Source organism: Heterocephalus glaber, unplaced genomic scaffold, assembly GCF_053883595.1.
Source record: "Heterocephalus glaber isolate CG9 unplaced genomic scaffold, H.glaber_assembly_v1.0 deba00001444, whole genome shotgun sequence".
NCBI classification, from domain to species: Eukaryota; Metazoa; Chordata; class Mammalia; order Rodentia; family Bathyergidae; genus Heterocephalus; species Heterocephalus glaber.
Window position 1 is genome coordinate 16608074 of NW_028258297.1, and position 20575 is coordinate 16628648.

General features: G+C 37.9%; 1 protein-coding gene across 1 annotated transcript; it reads right to left on the minus strand.

Moving 5' to 3' along the window:
* Positions 1 to 590: 590 nt before the first annotated feature.
* Positions 591 to 19759, minus strand: Cmas (cytidine monophosphate N-acetylneuraminic acid synthetase). Its single transcript, XM_004845768.4, has 8 exons — positions 19387 to 19759; positions 10342 to 10484; positions 10042 to 10197; positions 5446 to 5579; positions 3576 to 3670; positions 3015 to 3186; positions 2051 to 2204; positions 591 to 1201 (listed from the first exon to the last, which is right to left on the minus strand). Exons 1-8 carry the CDS (start codon positions 19644 to 19646, stop codon positions 1011 to 1013), a joined length of 1305 nt encoding a protein of 434 aa, XP_004845825.1. The 5' UTR covers positions 19647 to 19759; the 3' UTR covers positions 591 to 1010.
* Between the last annotated feature and the right edge of the window lie 816 nt (positions 19760 to 20575).

Genomic DNA, 20575 nt, shown 5'->3' on the forward strand with positions numbered 1-20575 from the left:
CAACAGTGGGAAAACCAGAAAGGCAACAGTAAAACCAGAACTGAATGTAAAGGAAATTAAGGTAGAAGATAGTTCTTTTATTTCCTCCAGTATGTCTGTCCTATAGGGACAGACTGGGAACAGTGCAAATCGACTCCTGACCAAGGAAAAGAACTTCTTGTATGGCCTGCTTCTTGTCAAAGTTGAACATGAATTCTTTTTCACTGCTGAGAGATGTAAATGTCCTGTAGGAAGTGGTTAAGTGCCTACATTTAGGAGACAGTGCCCCACTCTCGAAATCCAATCAGGTAGGCACTTTGTGTTGGCCATAAAATTGTGATGATGGCCAAATACAGTGCACAAAATTGCCATTTTCTCAGCGGTAACAGCAGAAGACTATCTCTGCCTCCTTCAAATCAGTCTCTAACCTTCAGAGTATGAGAGTTTATTTGGATATTCATGGATATGTACTATTCGTATACATATTTAAAATACAATCGGATGCTATACACTTTGGATCTAGTGGCTTGTCTCTCCCTAAGAATGGGTGGTTAGTGTTTAAAGAAAATAAAAGAAATCCTGGATAAATGTCTTCCATAGCAACAAGGCAGTTTTCATCAAGTTTATGAAATGTAATTTTATTAATGAACAGAAGTGCATGTCTTACAGACACACTGTCTCCAAATAAATAAAACCCCAGCATCATTGAAAGCACACAAATACACAGTTTACAGGGTACAATACAAAGTCAATTTTGATGATGTCTTATATTTACTAAAAATCTAAGAAAGACTATGATCATTATGATCTCTCTAAATAGTCATCTTGCTTAAAGCGAAAAGTAGAGCAGAATTATTTCATAGGTTTTGGAATGATAATTTCAGATTTTGCTTTGAAAAGATATTAAGATGTATCACAAATCAAATCACACCTTCTGCAACATTACACCATGGAACTGTACTTAGATCAAACATAAAACCAAAGTGCCCGAAGAAGGCTGTATTCTTTCTTTCACAACATCACATTTATTTCTATTTTTGGCATGAGTTATTAACCTTTTCCATGAGAAGGAAAATGTGCTCTGCAAACTCTCGGATGGCTCCACGGCCACCATTACATTTGCAAATATATCCCACGGCCTTCTGGGCCTCGGAACACGCGTCAGCAGGAACGCCATTTAGGCCCGCTCTTTTCAAGCACTCTTCATCAGACACTTCATTTCCTATTGTGCAAAAGAAAGGCCGAGGAACAGTCAGAGACCAAGAATGTCCTTGTGAAATAATACAGTAAGTAACTCTGGTAACCAAAGTTAAAGATCCAAAGCACTACATAAAAGAATACTAATGATCAGATGGAACAAAACAAAAACATTTTAAAGTATAACTGAGGCCTAAGGTTTTCCCTAAGGAATTAGATTCTTACCTGCTAGAGAGAAAGAATGCAGTGTATGTTGTACTTGCCATGCATGTTACGATTATCAGAAATTCTATGTATGGCTTACGAATTATTTCAACTTAAACTTAGAAAATTTCAAACATACAGAAGAATCCAAGTTCATAGTGAAAAATTATGAATGTTTTAGATTACTTATCAATATTTTTCTCTATTTCCTACACCCTAGTTTTCTTGGAGGAAGGATTCCCAGACACTGCATTTTATCTAAAAACTCTTTAGCATTATCTAAATAAATAATATTTTTAAAGTGGCACAGTATTATCAAACACAAAATTAATAATAACTTTTTAATATCTAATGACCTACCCAGATTATTTTATCAATGTCTATAATGCCCTATGACAATATGTATGTCAGCCTAGAGAGGAGGAAGAAGAACTGTCTTACCCAAACTGGCTGGTCAGTAGGGCATTCTGACTAGTTACATGCTGGTGATCTTTCTACCAGGCTACAGTTGCTGACTACTATCGCACTAACCTTTCTAGAAAGGCTGTCTTAGGGAAGAGTTCCTCTTCCTTACATCAAACCAATCTGAGGAATTTTCTTTCCTATTAATCTGTTCTTAAAATAAATAAATCTGGTCCATTTTAGAATGGCTGAATAAAATGGTGCCAACCTAGATATGCTACTTCTTTCCAGCACAGGCCCATTTCTTTCCTCCATTCATCTACAACTGCCAGCTTGTCTGAGACGCCAACTTCCATTTTGCAATCCAGCTTTAAGGAGGAGAGCGTCTGCTTGGAACAGGCCCTTTCAGAGATGAGCCTCACCTGCAGAAAAGGGAAAAATTAGAAAGGAAAGGAAACAGAAACCTTTCACAACAAAATTTCCCTTTGCCCTCCTGAAAGGTCAGTTAAATAAAACGGCACTTTAAGACAAAGCGTACTTTATTTCTAATAGTTCAATAAAGATAAGACACATTTTTCTACAATGGAGAAGATTCTATCTGTAAGTAAAAAAACAGAACATGCATTGTCTGATACCAATCTAAGACTTTCCTAAATTTAATTTATCAGGAGGAGTTATACAGTCTCTTTCTTGTAATGCTCAGCAACATATACTTAAGATTTCTAGTAATTATATTAGCCTTCATTTAAAAAATAAACATTATTTTGAATTAGAATTTTCATTCATAAGAATATGCTACATTTTAAAAATCCAAAAATATTTGCCTTTTTCTAAATGCCAATGCCAATGCCAATGACCTCGGAAATATTTCTTGTTCCAAGATCAAGATGGGAAATACTAGATAGCTTCTATTTAAAAGTAATATGTTTTCACTTATTAAACAAACAAGAAATACTATTTGTAGATTTAAAAATTTCTAACTTTACTCATCTGAAAGCATGAGAATTTTCTGGGCACATGAAGGCTAAATTGCAGGTACTTTAACAGTTTTTTGGGTACCGGGGATTGAACTTGGGTCCTTGCGCTTGTGCAGCAAGTGGCGAAACCACTGAGCTAAATCCCTGGTCCCTACTTTAACAGTTAATACTAAAATTTTAAATCATAGTTTCTCACATGTTTTCTGACCCTAAATCAAAATCTTCAAAATATTGCTATATTCAGGGAGCACATACCTCAATACCACTTTTCTTTAATAAACTTATCCCAATAGCATCTTTCACATCATAAGATATTATTTCTTTTTGGTCTCCTGACACATAGATGTGGCCATTGGTGAGACATCCATCAATGTTGCAAACCAACAGTTTTATCTCCTTAAGCTTCTCTTTGCCAAAATAGCCAAATCTAAAAGAAACCAAAATAGACCTTTGAATACAAGGGCAGTACCATTCATCCCCTCTCATCGGGACAGTATCAGTGAACTAAAAACCTCATTCTCTGTCCAAATATTCAAACATCACTCTTCAAACTTACTTCACAGGCACACTTCAACTTAGAGGGCCAGAACCACAAACCATAAATAGTGCGGTAGAGCCAGACTGTGTTTCTCAATTTACAGAACATGTCATGGAAAGGCATATTTTATACATATGTCTTTTCCACACAAGTGAACTAGTTATGAAGACCCTGAGAGTCTGGAGTGCCAAAGATCGGCATCTGGAAGTAAGATTAAATACATCTACTAAAACTAATGTTAGGTTCTAGTGCAAAGGCTAGCCTTTTTTTTTTTTTACCTTAATACTCTTTGCTCCGCAATAGGCCAATCGATATCCACGTCTATATCCACACTGTGCTCAGCTCGCATTTCGTAGTATGCCATTTTTCCACCCTAAAGATAGTATAAATGTTGTTAGTACTGTTTTTAACATTCACTCACACATATGAAAAACTTTTATTATAATATAGAACAATGGATTCATTTCTACCATACTGAAAAAATAAGCTAGTAAAATAAGTAATGTGCCACGAATGCTTTTTTTTAGAGGAAATCTACACAAAACAATTTTAAGTTTTCAAGTTCTTTCTATAAACTGCAAGCTCCCTATGTTTCTTTAAATGTATTTCTAAGATTGAAAAAAAGGCAGAAATAATACCCATCCTCCAGTATTCTGACCACAGGGACCGTATAAACATCCTATTTCCCTTTTTTCTGGCAGTCTTTCCCACAATCATCCAACAGCAGTGTAATGGATTTCAGACCTTGTTCCAGTCTGCAAGCAACAGGCAGGACGAGGGGATGAGGCCAGCCTCTCCGCACAGAGCCACCTGGGGTCCCTGAGCTCCAGGAGAGCGGCCAGCTAACTGGGGACACGCGGGCCAGGGAGGGGGAAGGAAGGGCCTTTCCTCTGATGGTAATTATTTGGATGGCCAGATCAATTATGAGAAAAATTCATTTTTCAGAATTGTCTCTTTTCAAATGTTACGATGATAAACATCCTTGTTCTCCGCACTTGAGGAAAGGGTAACACCAAAGTCCTCTTTAGAAAAGAGCTCAGGGAGGGGAGATCTCTGTGTATGAAATACAGTATTCCTGAACACTCAAGCTCAACCAAGAAATCAGTTTATAGTTTGCCTATATATTGGCCAGAATATAAGAAAAAAATGCTTTTCCCTCTTTTTCTCAGAGCATGAGTCCCATGAGAATTTCTGCTACAGAGTGTAGAGGTTTTTCTGTTTTGCGGCACTGGGGGCTGAAGCCAGGAACCTGCATATGCTAAACATGCACTCTTCTAGTGGGTTACACCCACAGCCCCTCTCTTTTTTTTTTTTTGGTACCAGGGATGGAACTCGACCTTGTGCTTACGAGGAGGTGCTGGAACCACTGAGCTAAATCCCCGCCCCACAGCCCCTCTTTTTTAAAGGCTATTTCCAGTGACATGTGGACCGGAATCTAAATCCTGACAGTACCACCGACTAGCTGTTTTTTGCCCTAATTATTTCCTTTCTCAGAGTTGCGTTCTCCTCTGTAAAACTGGGATAGGAATGTCCACTTCTTTCAGCTGCTATGTAGATTACATGAGACAGCCCAGGAAAAGTATTTCATATAGTCTTTGGTACATATAGGCACTGAATAAATAACAGCTATAACTAAAATGAACCAATTACAAATACATGACCCAACCATGTAGGCTCTGAAGATGAGAGAGACATTCAACTTCTTTATTTTAAAATGAGCAATGGGAATCTGAACAGGTAAAATGACACATTCAAGCTTATGCAGTTAGTCAGAACTAGATTCTTGTTTTCCTGATGCTCAGGTTGGTGCCCTTTCATCTCTATTACGTTTGTTATTTTTTCTTTTCAAAGTAATGGAAAGTATTCAACCATACAATCACAACCTAACTGTAAAACAGACACGGATTACAAACAATTTCAAATGGAATAATGTGAAAATACCAGGACATTTGTAAACTCAGTATCTGATCCACTTTTTATCTTGCTGTTATTTTGTATATTCACTGTGGGGTAAATGCCTCAGGTGATAAGCTTGCTAAATTATTGCTTCAGGGGGTAGATACTTTCTTGTATGAACTGTATCATGCTTCTTTGCTGGGAGTCAACACAAAAGGGTCTAAAAGGATTCTGCAAAATGAATATACTAACCTGTAAGTAACCCATCTCTATCAAATGTCTTTTAGCAAAATAAAATGAGCCATTTTCATATAATTCCCCATCCCAGTCTTGTCGACGAGGTCGTTTAGCTGGATTCAAGTTCAGAGGCTCAGTCACTTCATTCACTAAAAGCAAAATGTTATGGTTAAGTCCACACTGCTTTGAATGAAATGTTCACTTAGGAACTTAGAAAAAGAGAATAAAATGAATTCAAAATGTAGACTTATTTCCACATCCAGATAAATAAGAAAATGACTAAAGGAACAAAATCTCTAATAATTTGATGATATATCTTTGCTTTCCAATAAGTAGTAATAGTACATAAAAATATTTTATAAACAATTTTGGAATAATTATGGTTTAAAATATTTATATTAATGTAATGCTATGGGAGAACATCAAGGCAGCCTTAAAGTGGCATCAAAAGAATGGAACTTGTCATGTAATACCCACATTCAATATCTGAGTATGTTAATCTCTCATTATTTGCATCTATAGAAATTGCATTTCTACAAAAATATAATTTTTATGTGTTATTTATCTAATGCAGATAATTACTTTTGTAGATTATAGAAAATAGCATCTTCCTATCAAATTTTAAGTTTTTATACTGATGTAAATGTTTATTAGATATTTTTACTAGTAGTTAAAATTACATGAACTATAATAATGCTTATCATTATACTTGAGAATGAAGATTCAACAAGATCACCATTAATGATTAAATTTGATATAAAAAATAAAGCCTTTGGGATTGGTTTAGATTTTCACACTGTTATACTGATTTTTGCTAAATTTATATGTGTACATGTCCACACATGCACACAATTGTGTGTGTTTAATAGCTTGTAATTCTACAGAATCTTTCTTCCGTTTTGGCTGTCGCTTCTATGTGTAAAAACTTCTAGGAAAAACCTTTATTTATTTTCCTAACTAAAACAGCCACTGTTCCACTGTATCCTAGTATTTGATATAATCTAGGGAAAAACCCCTAGACATATTTTGAATATCTACAGGTAGCAGTAGCACAGTTTTACAGTGATGGATAGCCCATGAGATCTAGTGATGGTGACAGCCAAGGGACAACAATAACTAGTTAATTCAAGAAGGTCAAGTCTTTCCTACGATCAGTGGTTTCTTTCTCCCTGGGAACATGTGCTGAGTATGAGGAGAAGGTGAGAAAGAGATCAAGGAGAAACTAGAAGATTTTTTAGTGTGTGTGCTGGGGATCAAACCCAGAGCCTTGCAAGAAGAATTTTTAATGGCCCTGTGGACTTGGGTTGCAGACTGTCATCCAAACTCAAAGCCCCAATTGTTCTGTTTCCAGGATTTCTGCAATGAGTGTAGTACGGCATGGAGAAGCTGGGAATGGGCTGTGAAAGATATGGTAACACTTAGATCTCAAAGTCCTATTAGCAAAGGTCGGGGGGCGGTTAACAGTACTGTCAGGTAAGTCCTCTGATAAGGCACCTGCACGGAGGGGAGAACTGAAATTGTAGTTCAATCCAGCTCAACGCATAGCTGGAGCAACATAATTAGCCTCTCATCCTATCTGCCTGTCAAAAAGCTGATGTTCCCTCCATATCAAACACATAACTCCAGTCTCTTTGTCAGGCATAGATAAAATAAAGGACATATTAAAAAGCAGAAATAAGTGATTCATAATCAAGATGAAAGCAGTCATGGGGCAGATCTACAAAGGACTCAGATGTTGGAATCTCCAATAAGGAAGTTTCAAATACCTGTTATAAATATGTTAAAGAAATTAGAGGAAAATATTTAAATAACAGATATAAAGGTTGATTGTTTCAATAATAGTAAAAAAGGCAGGATATAAATACATGTATACCAGTGTGAGGTTCTTAATTATTTGTAAAGTTAAAAAATACTAGTTCTATGTAGACTACAAGAGCATAAAGTGTAAGCTCTAGAGCAGTGCTGTCATTAGAAATATGAGTCATGTATGTAATTTAAAATTTTCAAGTGGCTAGATTTTAAAAAGTAAAAGGAGACAAGATTAATTTTAACATTTTATTTAGCCCAATGCATCCAAAATATTATCTTTTCAACATGTAATAAATATAAAAATTACTGAGGTATTATAATACGTTTTCATCTTAAATCTCTGAAATGCAATATGGATTTTACATTTATGGTACATTACTCTTTGGCACTATAAACATTTCAAGTGTTAATGTTAATGTAAGGTGCTAGTGGCACCTTACAGTTCTAGCATAGCAACTAAAAAGAAAAAAAAGGATATAAAATGCTATAGAATATAAATACTTTTTAAAGTATTTATCAAACCACTAGTACTTTTAGCAGTGATGATTTTATGCACAAGGAACCAAAAAGAATCCTAAGAAATGGCAGTCTGGTTTAGGTTAGAAATGCCACTTTAGTAACATTCTGTTTCAAAGCGGTTCCAAGGGAATAAACAGATCACATAAAAAGAGAAAGCTATTGGAGGCCGGGGATTTAGCTCAGTGGTTTCGCCGGCTGCTATACAAGCGCAAGGACCCGGGTTTGATCCCCGGTACCAAAAAAAAAAAAAAAAAAAAAAAGACAAAGCTACTGTGCCTAACATTAACTCTTGATGTTAAATGACATTTTTTACAAAGAATTTTAATTTCCTTAATAGATATTTACAGATCTGTTACTACAGATTTCTAGTCTTTAGATATTTGAGTTTATCTAACTTTATTCATACAGCATATTAACTTTAATATTTAGTTTAAATTTGAGTTTCCCTGATTTGCTTCAAAATTGTTTTCTTAAAATCTAATAGATCCTTCCTAGATCTTATTTCTGAGATTTAGTAAATAAATTTAGAAAATTATACATGTAGCCTAACAGAACTAAGCACATAGAAAATAATAAATGTTTACTGAATGAAATCAATGAATAAACATATTCATTGGTATATTTTACTGGTGTGCTGGCATGTATCCAGATGTCCCCATAGACCCTCACATGCTCATAGGTGAGGCTTTTCGGAGCTTGCTGGATCTAGGGTGTGTGATACTGGGATTAAGCGTTTGTGGTACTAAATTAGCCCACTGACTGGTTTAGCATAGTTCTGGGTGCAGATAATGATAACCTCACCCTAGGTGTGCTTGGCACTACCCAAAAGGCTTATAGCCTAGACGGGATAAAAGGGAAAGAAAGGCTTCCTTTACTGCTTGTTGCTTCCTGCCTGCCACACTATTGACTGTTTCTCCTCTGTGAAGACCTCTGCTATGCCACCCTGCCTTGGAGCCAGCCAACAATGGAATGAAACCTCTACAAACTGTGAGATGAAATAAACTTTCTTTCCTTTAACTTGTGGGTGTCGGGTATTCTGTCTCAGCAATGAAAAAAGACAACTAGATTTGACACTTTTCACACTCCGATAGTCATTATTTTCCATCCATCTTTATCCTATTTATTATCTTAAGGAATCTTTTTGTGTACCATCTCCAGTTTCATTGCATCTTCCTTATCTCCTTTAAAACATGAGATATAATCAAAATATATGGTGAATATTTAAAAAATTATTACAGTAAAAGACACATTGCGATTACTCTCCTTTAAAATATTCCCCCTCATTTCAAATACTTCATTCTTGTCACATTCTGGAAGTCCTCTTTTATGAGTGTCTTTATGAAATATGATCAAAAAATATAGTGAACATTGCTGCATAGGGCCATTTTATAGAAAAAGAGCCTGGTAAAAACATTACAGTGTGTTCTCATCCATCTTACTCACTGGATCTGATACTGAGGAACTTCTGGCTCTTCCTCAAAGTCAAAATGACCATGTATGGTAAAGTTTTTGAATGATTCAGGACATCAAGGCAGTCACGACAGCAAAACTAAAGACACTCATAAAAGAAGACTTCCAAAACTGCTTCAGAAAATGGCAAGAACATGGGATGTGTTCCAAACAAGAAAGGGTATTCTGAAGGGGATTAATGGCAATATGCCTTCTCCTGTAACACATTTTTAAAACTTAAACATTCATTGTATTTTTCAGTTACACCTTGCACATGATAGGCCAAAGCATTCAACAAATGCCACTGAACCTAACAAATCACTTTTTTTCTTCCCCAAGTATGTTAATTTGTTAGTTTATATAGCTAGAAATCAATCAAACTCCCACTAAACCCTATGAAACACTTCTTATATATGGAGTTACAAATTTGGGAAGGCTATTCCACAATTTTATTCTTTTTTTGGTACCGGGGATCGAACTCTGGTCCTTGCGCTTGTGAGGCAGGCAGCGGAACCACTGAGCTAAATCCCTGGCCCCACAATTTTATACTTGAAGCTCTTCAGAGTTCTTTGGTAGATACTTTTATTACTATATGATTTATATGGAACATATCAAACAAGTGTAGAACAGATATGAAAGTATTTGATTTAAAAAAAGAAGATGTCTAAAGGGAAAGAGGATTAGAATATCAAATCACAGACTAAAACAAAGATTTAGAAATAATTATAAATGTGATTACCTACTGCAGTTATGAATCTAATATGCTCTACTTTTTAGTCTCCTGAATCTGATTTTTAGTGAAATGAGCTAAAATAAAGACTGATAACAGATTACCTCCCTTCTGAATTTCACTCCATCGAAACTGATGGCGTCTCACAACAGAGAAAACAGAATCATATCCTTCTTCTCGAATCATTTCTGCAACTTTTTGAAGGTCAGTAGGATGTAAACATGGAGAAGTAGCTTGAATATTTCCTACAATGTCAACCTCTTAAGAAGACAAAAAAAAAAGATGTCAAAATTGCTAACAAGCAAGCAATACTAAGATCTTTAATTCAAATGTTAAAACAAATCTTGTAAGATGATAAAGTTAGAAATAACATAAAACTCTAAAATGAGTAAACAAACTTGTACCATTGTGATAATTAAGAAATTCTATGATGGCATCTAGTGAGGTAGAGCTGTCTTTTGAAGCTTCAGAACTTCTTCGATGAACTTGTGCACCAAATTGTTTGGCCACATTCTCAATTTCATCATGGTCTGTTGAAACCCACACACTGTTCAGAAATTTAAAAAAAAAAAAAAAATTAACTGGGAAAGTCACCAAAAGAAATCAGTAACAATAAAAAGGAGCTATACCCTAAAATACAACTTACATAACATTGGAATAGTTTGTATGCTCTCTAAATAATGTTAAAGGTTCAAAGTAATATAAAATGTTACAAAGTATAGCAAAACCTAGGATTGTGAATAACATCCTGAAGTGTGCTGCAAGACAAACAAATATTTCTGATAAATTTCAACTTCATAAATGTGTGATTCTTGCAATACAAGTACTACATGACACTGGCTCAGTATCACATGATCACAACTGAGCCAATGGTTCTCTCTCTCACTGTGGGATTTTGCATAATTGTGTACAACAGCAAGAGGTTATGGAGATCTCACCTTTAGAAAAGAGTAGAGAAATTCTTCGCTTCAAATGAGATTAAGGAGCTGTGTAAAATGTAGGAAACAGTGCAAAATTTTGTAGAAAAGCACCATCCAAATAAGGCTCTAGCAATCCAAGAGATGAATCTGTTTAACAATGCAAGGTCACATTTCTGCAAAATCCTCAAAAGGAGGCAAAAGCAAGTGTCCTTGAATAGGTTCCTTGTTAAAGTTGTACAAAAAGAAAAATATTCCATTGAGCCAATAGACTGCAGTGATTCTGTTAGTGATAGTTGTCCTACATGATGACTCTCCTCTCTCGTCTCCCTCATACCAGCCACAAAGATTTTCAAAGCTAAGTGCAGGTTAATTTTTATATATATTGTATTTTATTATTTTATATTACAGTATTATAATCATTTTATGAGTATTTTTGGGTTTAGAATGAATCACCCAAGTTTCTATTATTTCTTATGGGGCAATTCACTTTTGAGTGCTTAAATTACTAGGATGTTTCTAGAATGAATTATGCCCAAAAACCAAGGTTTTCTGTACTTTGTTTTTATGTAACTTCATTTTTATAACTATTAGCCCTAGAGTTTCTTAAAACTAGGAAAAATAATACTTGGGGTTTTTTTTGTTTTTGGCAGTACTCCCTTGCAATGAGTTACATCCCCAGTTCCCTTCCTCTGACCCCTACACACCTTTAAAATTCTGAGGCAGGGTCTTGCTAAGAACCCCGGGTTGGCCTCAAACTTGTGATCTTCCTGCCTCAGCCTCCTGAACAGCTAGGATTTCAGGTGTGTGACACTGTGCCTAGCCAATAGTTGGTATATTTAAGATTGCCAATATATCTGGCAAAACAGTGCCAGGAAATGAAAGACAATTCTGCTTCTCATTCTTCATCCAAATAGAAAATATTGTATGAAATATTTTAATATACTTGCTAAGGAAAAAAAAAAGGACTTGGCTTAGCCAAACCATGAAGCTCCAACAGTTTCAACTTAGAAGAAATAAATGCTAAGAATGATCAGATAATCCTTCTTTTTTTAAACAATGAACAATGGGTGTGTATATATTTGAATAGAGAGTCAATTACCATGGATTAGTTATAGCTGACAACAGGTTATGGGGACCATGAACTGATTGCCTCAGGAAAGTTTAACATTCTATTAATCATAGCTTACACAGCTGCCTGTTCAGATTATAAGATAAAGACTAAGCAAAATGCTCTTTTGGGAGGATAACACTGGTCTCTATTGAAGTTTTGTTTCCGGGCCCTTCATAAATTCCCACTGCTAACAGAAGATGTAAATATTACTCAAGCCACAACGTTTTAATAGTGATAGTACAGTTAGATACAACAGAGCTGAGGAAGTTACTTCCTTCTTCCTGAGTAGTAGGATATATTATATATAGGATCAATTAACAAAAACCAAGTAAATCTCTGGTGCTCTAGGAGACAGTACCTGCATATTGGAACTCCTAGCCTAGTCTTCAGTCACCTTTACTCTATGCCAACCTTATTAAGGTACATCTCATACATATAATTAAGTCAGTGAATTCTGGGACAGACGTGTTGAGTTCCTGAGATGACTCAATTCCCTGTCAATCACACCTAGAAATTCAAGGGAGGCATCTGGATTGAGGTTCCTTTCAATTCCTAAAGTCTGATTCATTTGGGAGTTGCTGCTGCTGCATGCTGTGTTCTCTGTGCAGTGCTTCTGCTTTCCTGTCACCCCAGCACCACTTTTCTGTTTTGCGCCATATCTTTTGGTGGCATGGACTTGCCCTGAGCACAATTTCCTGTGAACTTCAATAAATGTAGCTGCTTGCCAACTTGTTATGGGTGTGCATTTTGTAATTCTTTGCTCATTGTACACAAGAGCCTGGATTATACCTACTGAGTTGATATTATACAAAGATATTTTAATGATTTATAGTCATTTTTTTCCTTTTATCCCATTCATTCAACATTTACCAAGGAAAAGAGGACCTGCATGTTTCATTTGTTCATGCTTATTTGTTAAGAGTGAAAAGAAAGTGAGAAACTAAAGAACTTTTTCCAACATCTCTAGATTTCATTTATTAATTTCATTTCTTCTCTTTAATATTTATAGAAGAGGATTTAAATCAAAGGATGAAGTTAGTAATACCACCCCCCCCTTTTTTTTCCAAAAGAAACCTGGTAAACAAGACCAGTTATTAGCTAGGGTCAAAAGTCTCATATATCTATGTACATTATACAAAGTAGAGGAGTGCCTCCCCCCACCTTCCATTTTAAAATCTGAACTAGTTTTGGCTCAGATTTTTCACTAAAGAAATGTCACAGCCAAAGGTATATAACAAAGCACTAACGAAAACCTGGTGTATATGTATAATAGAGAAGGTGAAGGGAGAATGGTAGGATGACAGAACAGAATAATTAGATATTAGAATTAGGATGAGTGAAAGCAAGAGACAAGAGTCTTTTGGTGTATGATTTATATTAATTGAAGTAAATTATTGAAGATGTTGATTTCATTGTCCTAGTTTTTACTGCAATAAAAATTTAATACCAGAGGATTCGGTGATTTTTCTTAAATGTGTCAATGTTAGAAAAAAAATAGAGGTCTGAGAAGAGGTTTGTTTGCTTGGTTTTATTCCTTCCCTTTTTTCCCCATTCACTCATTCCTGCATTCCTAAATGTTTGCTGAGTGCCTATTCTGTCCTAGGCATGATTCTGGGCAGTGGGAATACTGACTAACAACTAATATAGCACAGTCAATTTTCTTGAGAGAGTCTTAGCCTCACAGCAGAGACAGAGTACACAATAATCTCATTCCCTTTGTATCATTAGGGAAGGAGCACCGAGGAGTCAATTAAATAACTATGCTCTCCGTAATGCTTTACTTTTCACAAGATCTTGGTAACAAGTCTCAACACGTATTTGTTGAATGAATGAAATAGTAAGTGGTTAAGAACATTAAGCACTCTTAATAAAGTGGAGGTGGTGATAATGATGGGTCCCTCACACGGTTGTTATGAGGTTTAAATATAAACTCCTTACCACAGAATAAACGGGTAATAAATTTAGCTATTCAAAATATTAAAACAGCAATAAAGGTACATTTACACTTTCTCATTTAAATCTCACACTGACTCTGCTAGAAGGAAAACTGGAGTTCTGCTTTGAGATTTTTCACAAGTCCATATGCTCAGTGTGCAGGTATCATGAACGGTACTATGAATATAACAGCAATCCATACGCATGTTTAAAACACAATGATCATCCTTATTAAAGAGATTAAGCGAACAGTTTTCTTTCGGTTTGGAGCATCAGATGAGACAGGCAGAGGGAAAGAATAAGCAAGTGAACAAACAGGCTTAATAAAATTTAAAATCAAGTAGAATAAATCAAATAGAATGTCAATGACTTAACCCTGAAATGCAGTCCTGCTACAGCCAACAAAATGAACAGCAAGTATCAACTGTGTGCCTGTGACTGTATTTTAAATTGTAAACTGCCATTTTAGAACTAACATAGCCCAGGCCTTTCGTTAATCATAAATCCACACCCTACAATAAAACTAAAATTTATGTTTATTTTTCACCAATATGTTAGGCAATACCTTAAAGATCAGTTTGTTCTTAGGTTTACTCACCCAGCATTGAACCACTGTTGAAAAGTCAAGCTTTTACAAAGTCTAGCAGTAACTGTTACTATAGCAATTTTTTACTAAATGAAAATTTTTATCTCAGCATTTTTCTTGAATACTAACTATCCTCCTTGGTATGCAATGTTTTGCAGCCCTAAAAAGTATTGTTAGCTTCAACTCTCAGCAGGCCAGACAACTCTGCCTCAATTAAGTCAGACTGTGATTTTGAACAAAATAATCTCCAAAGTATTGTCTAGCTCTGAAAAATACAGGTCAGGTAGCTGATAATTTTCTTCAATTTCTTCCTAAGGTGAATATTTGTTGAAAGAAGAAAGGAGAGGGTGGAGGCAGGAAGGGTGTTCCAAAGTTCTCCTGCAGCCATAGTTAAATCAATTAAATTCAAACCAACACATTTTAACTGAGGACCTAAAATATAAGCTACACTGGGTTGAGTGAAACAGTACCTGCTCACATGAACCTTTTCATACCTGGAGGGGAGGGGTCTCCCTAGACTAAACCTGGCTTACACCTCAGCCTGCATTTGTAACATTTTACTGGAACACAGCAACATTCATTCACTTATGTATTTTTATGCAACTTCACACCATAACCCAGAGCTGAGCAGTTTCAACAGAAACCATCTGGCCTTCAAAGCCGACAATATTTACTATGTATCAGGCCCTTTACAGAAAGTCTGCTGACATCTGAACAACAAAATAAAGATGTATTTTCACTAACTATTCAAAATCAAGAAATGTTACTACTATAAATAATTTTGAAGATCATTACTAATTTCCCATCCTGCCATCAAGGAAATTGTGGTTCACTGATGATGTGAGGACTATAAAAACCACCAACAAAAGGTAGAAATGTCAATTTTAGATCACATACTATGGGTCAGGCATTATTCTATGTACATACATGATGGTACCTAAACCCATCAGCAAACATATAGACCTTTTTACTGGTCCATTTTATTGGTGAGGAGACTGAGGCACACAGAGGTGAAGGTTAGATGGTTAACACATGCTGGAATTCAAACCCACACAGCAGGACTCCAGGGCCTATCATCTGACCACGTGCAGACTGCTGGAACTAAATGAGGGCACAACAGTGCCACTACAAAGGGGAAAACAAAGGCACAGTTACTCTTCGTGGAGGGGATCAGCAAAGACTTCATGGTGGAACCCTTTTATTACTTTTTTTTAACTCTGGTACTGAGGATTGAGCCTTTGTATTGAGCTACATACCCAGCCCTTTTAATATTTGAGACAGGGTCTAAGTCACTAAATTGCCCAGACTGGGTTCAAATTCCTACAGTCTCAGCCTCCAGGGGGATGGGATTACGGCGCTGCACCACCATGCCCAGCTCTATTATTTCCTGGGATAAAATTTCCAGGTCCTCAGAGAGGAGGCCACCTAGCAAGTAGCCATGAGAAATGAGTAGAGTAAAATCAATTACTACGTGGTATTATAAATTAGAGAAAGTAGAGTTAGAAATATACTCCTTTTACTAGTTAAGGGAAACATCAGTTTTACTTCTGCTAATTGCTACTTTTGGTATGGCATGGTGAAAGATACCCGAGATGGTGCAAAGAAGTATAAAATGCTACCCGTACAGCTAAAGGGTTGATGGTCTATAGGTATGAAGTAAAACTGATACAGAGAACGTTGGTATCTAAGTCAGTCTAATGGAATTTTGTACAAATTCATTTAAATAAAACGGAAACCAAAAAAATCATTTAATACACACGTATATTATCCAATCATTTCATAGCACAATCTCAAACGTCTGCTATAATGGCTCTGTGTTGGGTTTTGACCCTCAGAACCTATTCTCTTCACTTTGGGTAATCATACTCAAATTTTTCTCCTGATGAACCTGTCATGTGCTTCAGTGGGAGTTCCATCACTGGTTCCAGGATTGGAAGATGTAACTGAACTGTACCAATACAAGCACTGTATTCTACCCGCCACGGTGACCGTTAAGCAGGAGACCCAATGAGAATTCTGTTAAATCTCTGACAGCAGATCTAACTACACTTAAACATGGAAGGATACAAGAAGTGCTGTCAAGAATAAATAAGGCCTGGTACTAGTGAAGGAGTCAGTAGACTATCGCAATAAGAGTCCAACATGCCTGCCTCGCAAACACACCATCCCCAGTACCAAAAAAAACCCAAACTAACAAACAAAAGAGTCCAATGTGAACTGAACTCATTTTTCTGAAGACTTTTTTAAAGGCTGGGCACGCTAAGGAAAGGCTACTGAGAACCATTCAAGGGAGTTAGGCATCCTGGATTTATTAATTGGTGTTTATCTGAAGGAGAAACAAACTTCTACCTTTAGAAGGGGCAACAGTGCATGTTGAAGCAAGGCATTCACCAAAGTTAGGCCCTTATTTTCCCAAAGAAATTACAAAGGAGAGTAAGAGTTATCATCCAGCATGTCTTACATTTCAATGAGAGACAGGGAGGCAGTTTGGGGTGGTAGATTTACATCTCAAAGGGTTTGCCCCTTGAGTTTCTATAATTTAAAGCTTTCTCCAGTAACTTCTATAAGATGAGATTCAGGAGCCTATCAGGCTATTACCAGGTTTCCTGGGAACAAACACTGAGTCTTCTCAAACAGGCATCTTAAGAGGGACTGGGATGATCCCAGGGACGTGCCCTTAAGCTGCTAGAGGCCATAATAGAGTTCAGTAGTCTATTCGTGCAAAGATTTGGACAAATTCATTACGCGTGCAGTTTCGTTGTTCATAGCTCAAGTACCATCACTTTGACACCATAAATGGAAAGCCTATCTACAACCAAGAAATTGAGGGTCCTGGTAACAGTGTGCACCATCCTCTTACTACGCTTCATTTTTCTCAACATCACTGATCACGTGACACATTTTTTTGTATGTTTCCTATTCTTATTACAATACAAGCATCATGAAATGGATTAGCTCTTAGTCTGTTTTACTGGACTCCCCTAATAATTGGCCAATTTAAAAAAACCTTGCCTGAAAAGAATAAGGGGAAATATTAAAGAACAAGTCATACGACCTTCTAATCAGTAATCTTTCTGCAGGCATATAGCAACCGGAACTCCTGGAATGTCCAGTGACTTATGAACAACATCAAAACTATGTCAAAAGGATTGATGACAACTTTCTACAAGATTGACTATCCCAGTGCTTATCTGGCTATCACTAAAACTAGATTCCCCGAAACTCCACATAAGCTTTTTGCTTGTTACCATTGACAAGATGGAATTTGGGGGAAAGTCCTCCATTTTCTACCTGTCAGCTTGCTCCCAATAAAGCTTTCTTCAGTTACTCGCTCTTTTGAATTACAGGCTTCACTGGGCAGCAGAACCAGACCTTTCACATACATAGGGAAATCTGGTATAACATGCAGTTCAGGACACAGAACAGTTTCTGTCACATAATAGGTAGTGTCACATACTTTGCTGAGATCTTGTCCTTTAATCTAGTTATCATACCTGACATATGACCTACTCTTTTTCCTTAAGCCATTTCAAAGTGGTTTCCAAACATATGCAACCTAAGCATTGTAAAATGAGTTTTATTCTCAATCTACCATGAATGTGATTTCAGTCTTCAGTTCATTTCACAAAAATGAGATCTTTCTATAACACTGTAGCAGTGTGGATGTACCTTTTCTGTCAGCTTGTACCCTTTCCAAGAAGGTAAAAAATGTCCCAAAGTCTGTGAGCTTCACGAGGACAAGGACCACATTCCATTTACCTCGGTATTTATTGCCTTACTGTGTATGGCAGAAATTAGGCTCAGGGGGTGTTGACTGCATCGAACTCCTTCTCAACCCCAGTTCTTCCCTATCTGTCTTTAGCACATTTCCTATTACATTAGTGTTATTTTCTGAGTGCCAGCTCCTATTTGCCTGGCTCCACCCAGAGCTTCCTCTTGGTTAAAACATGTAAATTTATACTTCTAAAAACAAAACTGGTCACCTATGTAATAATATGGATAATTAATGTCATCAACTTAAAAAAAGAACTCATCTACTTAAAAAACAAAACATCGAGGGATTAATTTTCACAGTAATAACAAATTCAAATGTACTTAGGTTGCAGCTACTATATGTAAATTCATTCTTGGCAAAATATTTTATTCCTTTCTTTGATAAATGCCATCAGCTTGTAACTCCTGATCAATCTGCATATGGCAATGTCTCCAAATGATGCACAAATAAAACCGTCCTTAGAACTGACAAAGTTCAAGAGGTATGAAAAACCCATTTATAAGCATATTTAAAAACAGCAGCTGTGCATCTTGCCACTGTTTTTCACATCTCTACAAATGTAGGGATCTTTCTGCATTGTGCTGACTCACAAGCAGATAGCTAGATTATTTTTCAAAGGTTAGGGAAGGATCTCCAAGCTGAGCTTAAAACGGGAAAGCCCTGGCACCGGACTCCATTCAAGAACCTGAGGCCTTCGTCATCGATTAGCACCAAGCTGTCCCCAGAGGGTGAGCAACAGGGAAGCCCCAAGGACTTCTGTCCAAAAGAGTTAAAGTATCATGGGCTTTGCACACGGGTGGCCTCCTTTGCTTTTTGCTGTGGGGTCCACCTGGGCGGAGGTGACAGTTCGGGAAGGGGGATCTCCCCTTTTAAGGATGGCATTTTCAAGGGCGAGGCAGGAACTGTTTCAGGTCAGAGATTTTAGCAGACACGCAAGAAGGAAGGACCTGGAGCCCTCCCGCCCTAGCTCTCCGCCCGGCCCCAGACACCCCGGATCCTGCAGGCGCCAGGAGCAGCAATCGCCCCGTCCAGGACCGACGTCCCGGCCCGGCCCCAAGAACAGCCCGGCGCGCTAGCCCGACCCCAGCCCAGGCCGCGACGCCCACTCTCGCACATGCGCACCTCTGGAAGACCCCCGAATCCAGGGCCGCACGCAGGACCCAGCCAATGAGCGGGACCCCCGCCAGGTGCTTAATGTTCTTCAGGGGGATGCCTTTGCTGCCGCCCCGGGCCAAAATCAGGGCTGCCAGGTGCGGGGGCTTCTCCACGCCGCGGCCGTGGCCGCCGCGGGAGTTGCGCTGCAGCTTCGGCGGCCGACCTCGGGACGGCCGACCCCGAGGATTGGAGACGGTGGTGGCGGCCCCCTTCTCCACCGAGTCCATCTTCCTCCCACGCCTTCTCCCCAGCTTCTCCACATCCGGGAGCTAGTCCCCCGCCAACTCAGCCCGACGCCTCCCGCTATCCGCCCGGCCGCTCGCGCGGCGGCTGCTCCTCCCGCCGCCCCACCCCTCTGGCATGCCGGGAACTGTAGTGCGGCCTCACCACCCCTCGCGGGGCGCGCCGGGAACTGTAGTCCGTCCCCCAACATTAGGCGACTCCCAGGCAGAGGGGCTGCAACCCCCTGGATCCTAAGACAAGGATCGCGAACTGAAGCCAAGCAGAGGATGTTTGGAAGAGGTGCGGTTTCTGGGGTCCTTGATATTGTGTGGCGATTTCCGAAATATGCAAAATGCATTATTGATTAATTTTGTGCTAAAGTACTTCCCCACTTAAGAACTGGTAATGCACACCCTGATGTACCCTTATTCGAGTCAGTTTTATATTTTAAATAGTGTATTTTAAACGTGCATCTTTTCTCCTATGCTCCTGACGCATTTTTTTCCAAGAGGTTACCTCATTCCTATATTCTACGCTTAGAGGCACCTTAAATTCAACATTTAAAAAGCCCTCCACGTGGGCTTGACTAAACCTCTGCTCTTTCTGTCAAAGTTACTGTCTACCTAGGGCCAGAACCTCAGAAGCTATTCCCCTCCGGTGTAGTGGATACTCACTCCTTTTTAAGAAAAAAATTTTTGTTTGCTAAAAATCTTTTCCTTTTAGCAATTGTTACCTTTCACCTAGTGTAGCTTAAACTCACCTTCTTTGCATTGTAGCAGTAGTTGTGACCCAAGCTGTTCTAGCTAAGTACCCCATCGTCCTGGACGCAGTTGTAGTCTAGGCACTGACATGGGACCGACTGACAGAGCCCGTTGGAGTCCTTTTCACAGACTATTGGAAAGGAAGGATCTTTCTCTTGCTGAACGTTTGGGTG

Bases quoted from the DNA above. Each gene is read 5' to 3' on its own strand.
- Cmas (XM_004845768.4), bottom strand. From the start codon at position 19,646: ATGGACTCGGTGGAGAAGGGGGCCGCCACCACCGTCTCCAATCCTCGG. The intron at 10,485-19,386 runs GTGCGCATGTGC...ATTTCTGAACAG, and splicing joins GATTCGGGGGTCTTCCAGAG to TGTGTGGGTTTCAACAGACC. The intron at 1,202-2,050 runs GTTGGCACCATT...TTTGCACAATAG, and splicing joins GAAAGAAGTAGCATATCTAG to GAAATGAAGTGTCTGATGAA.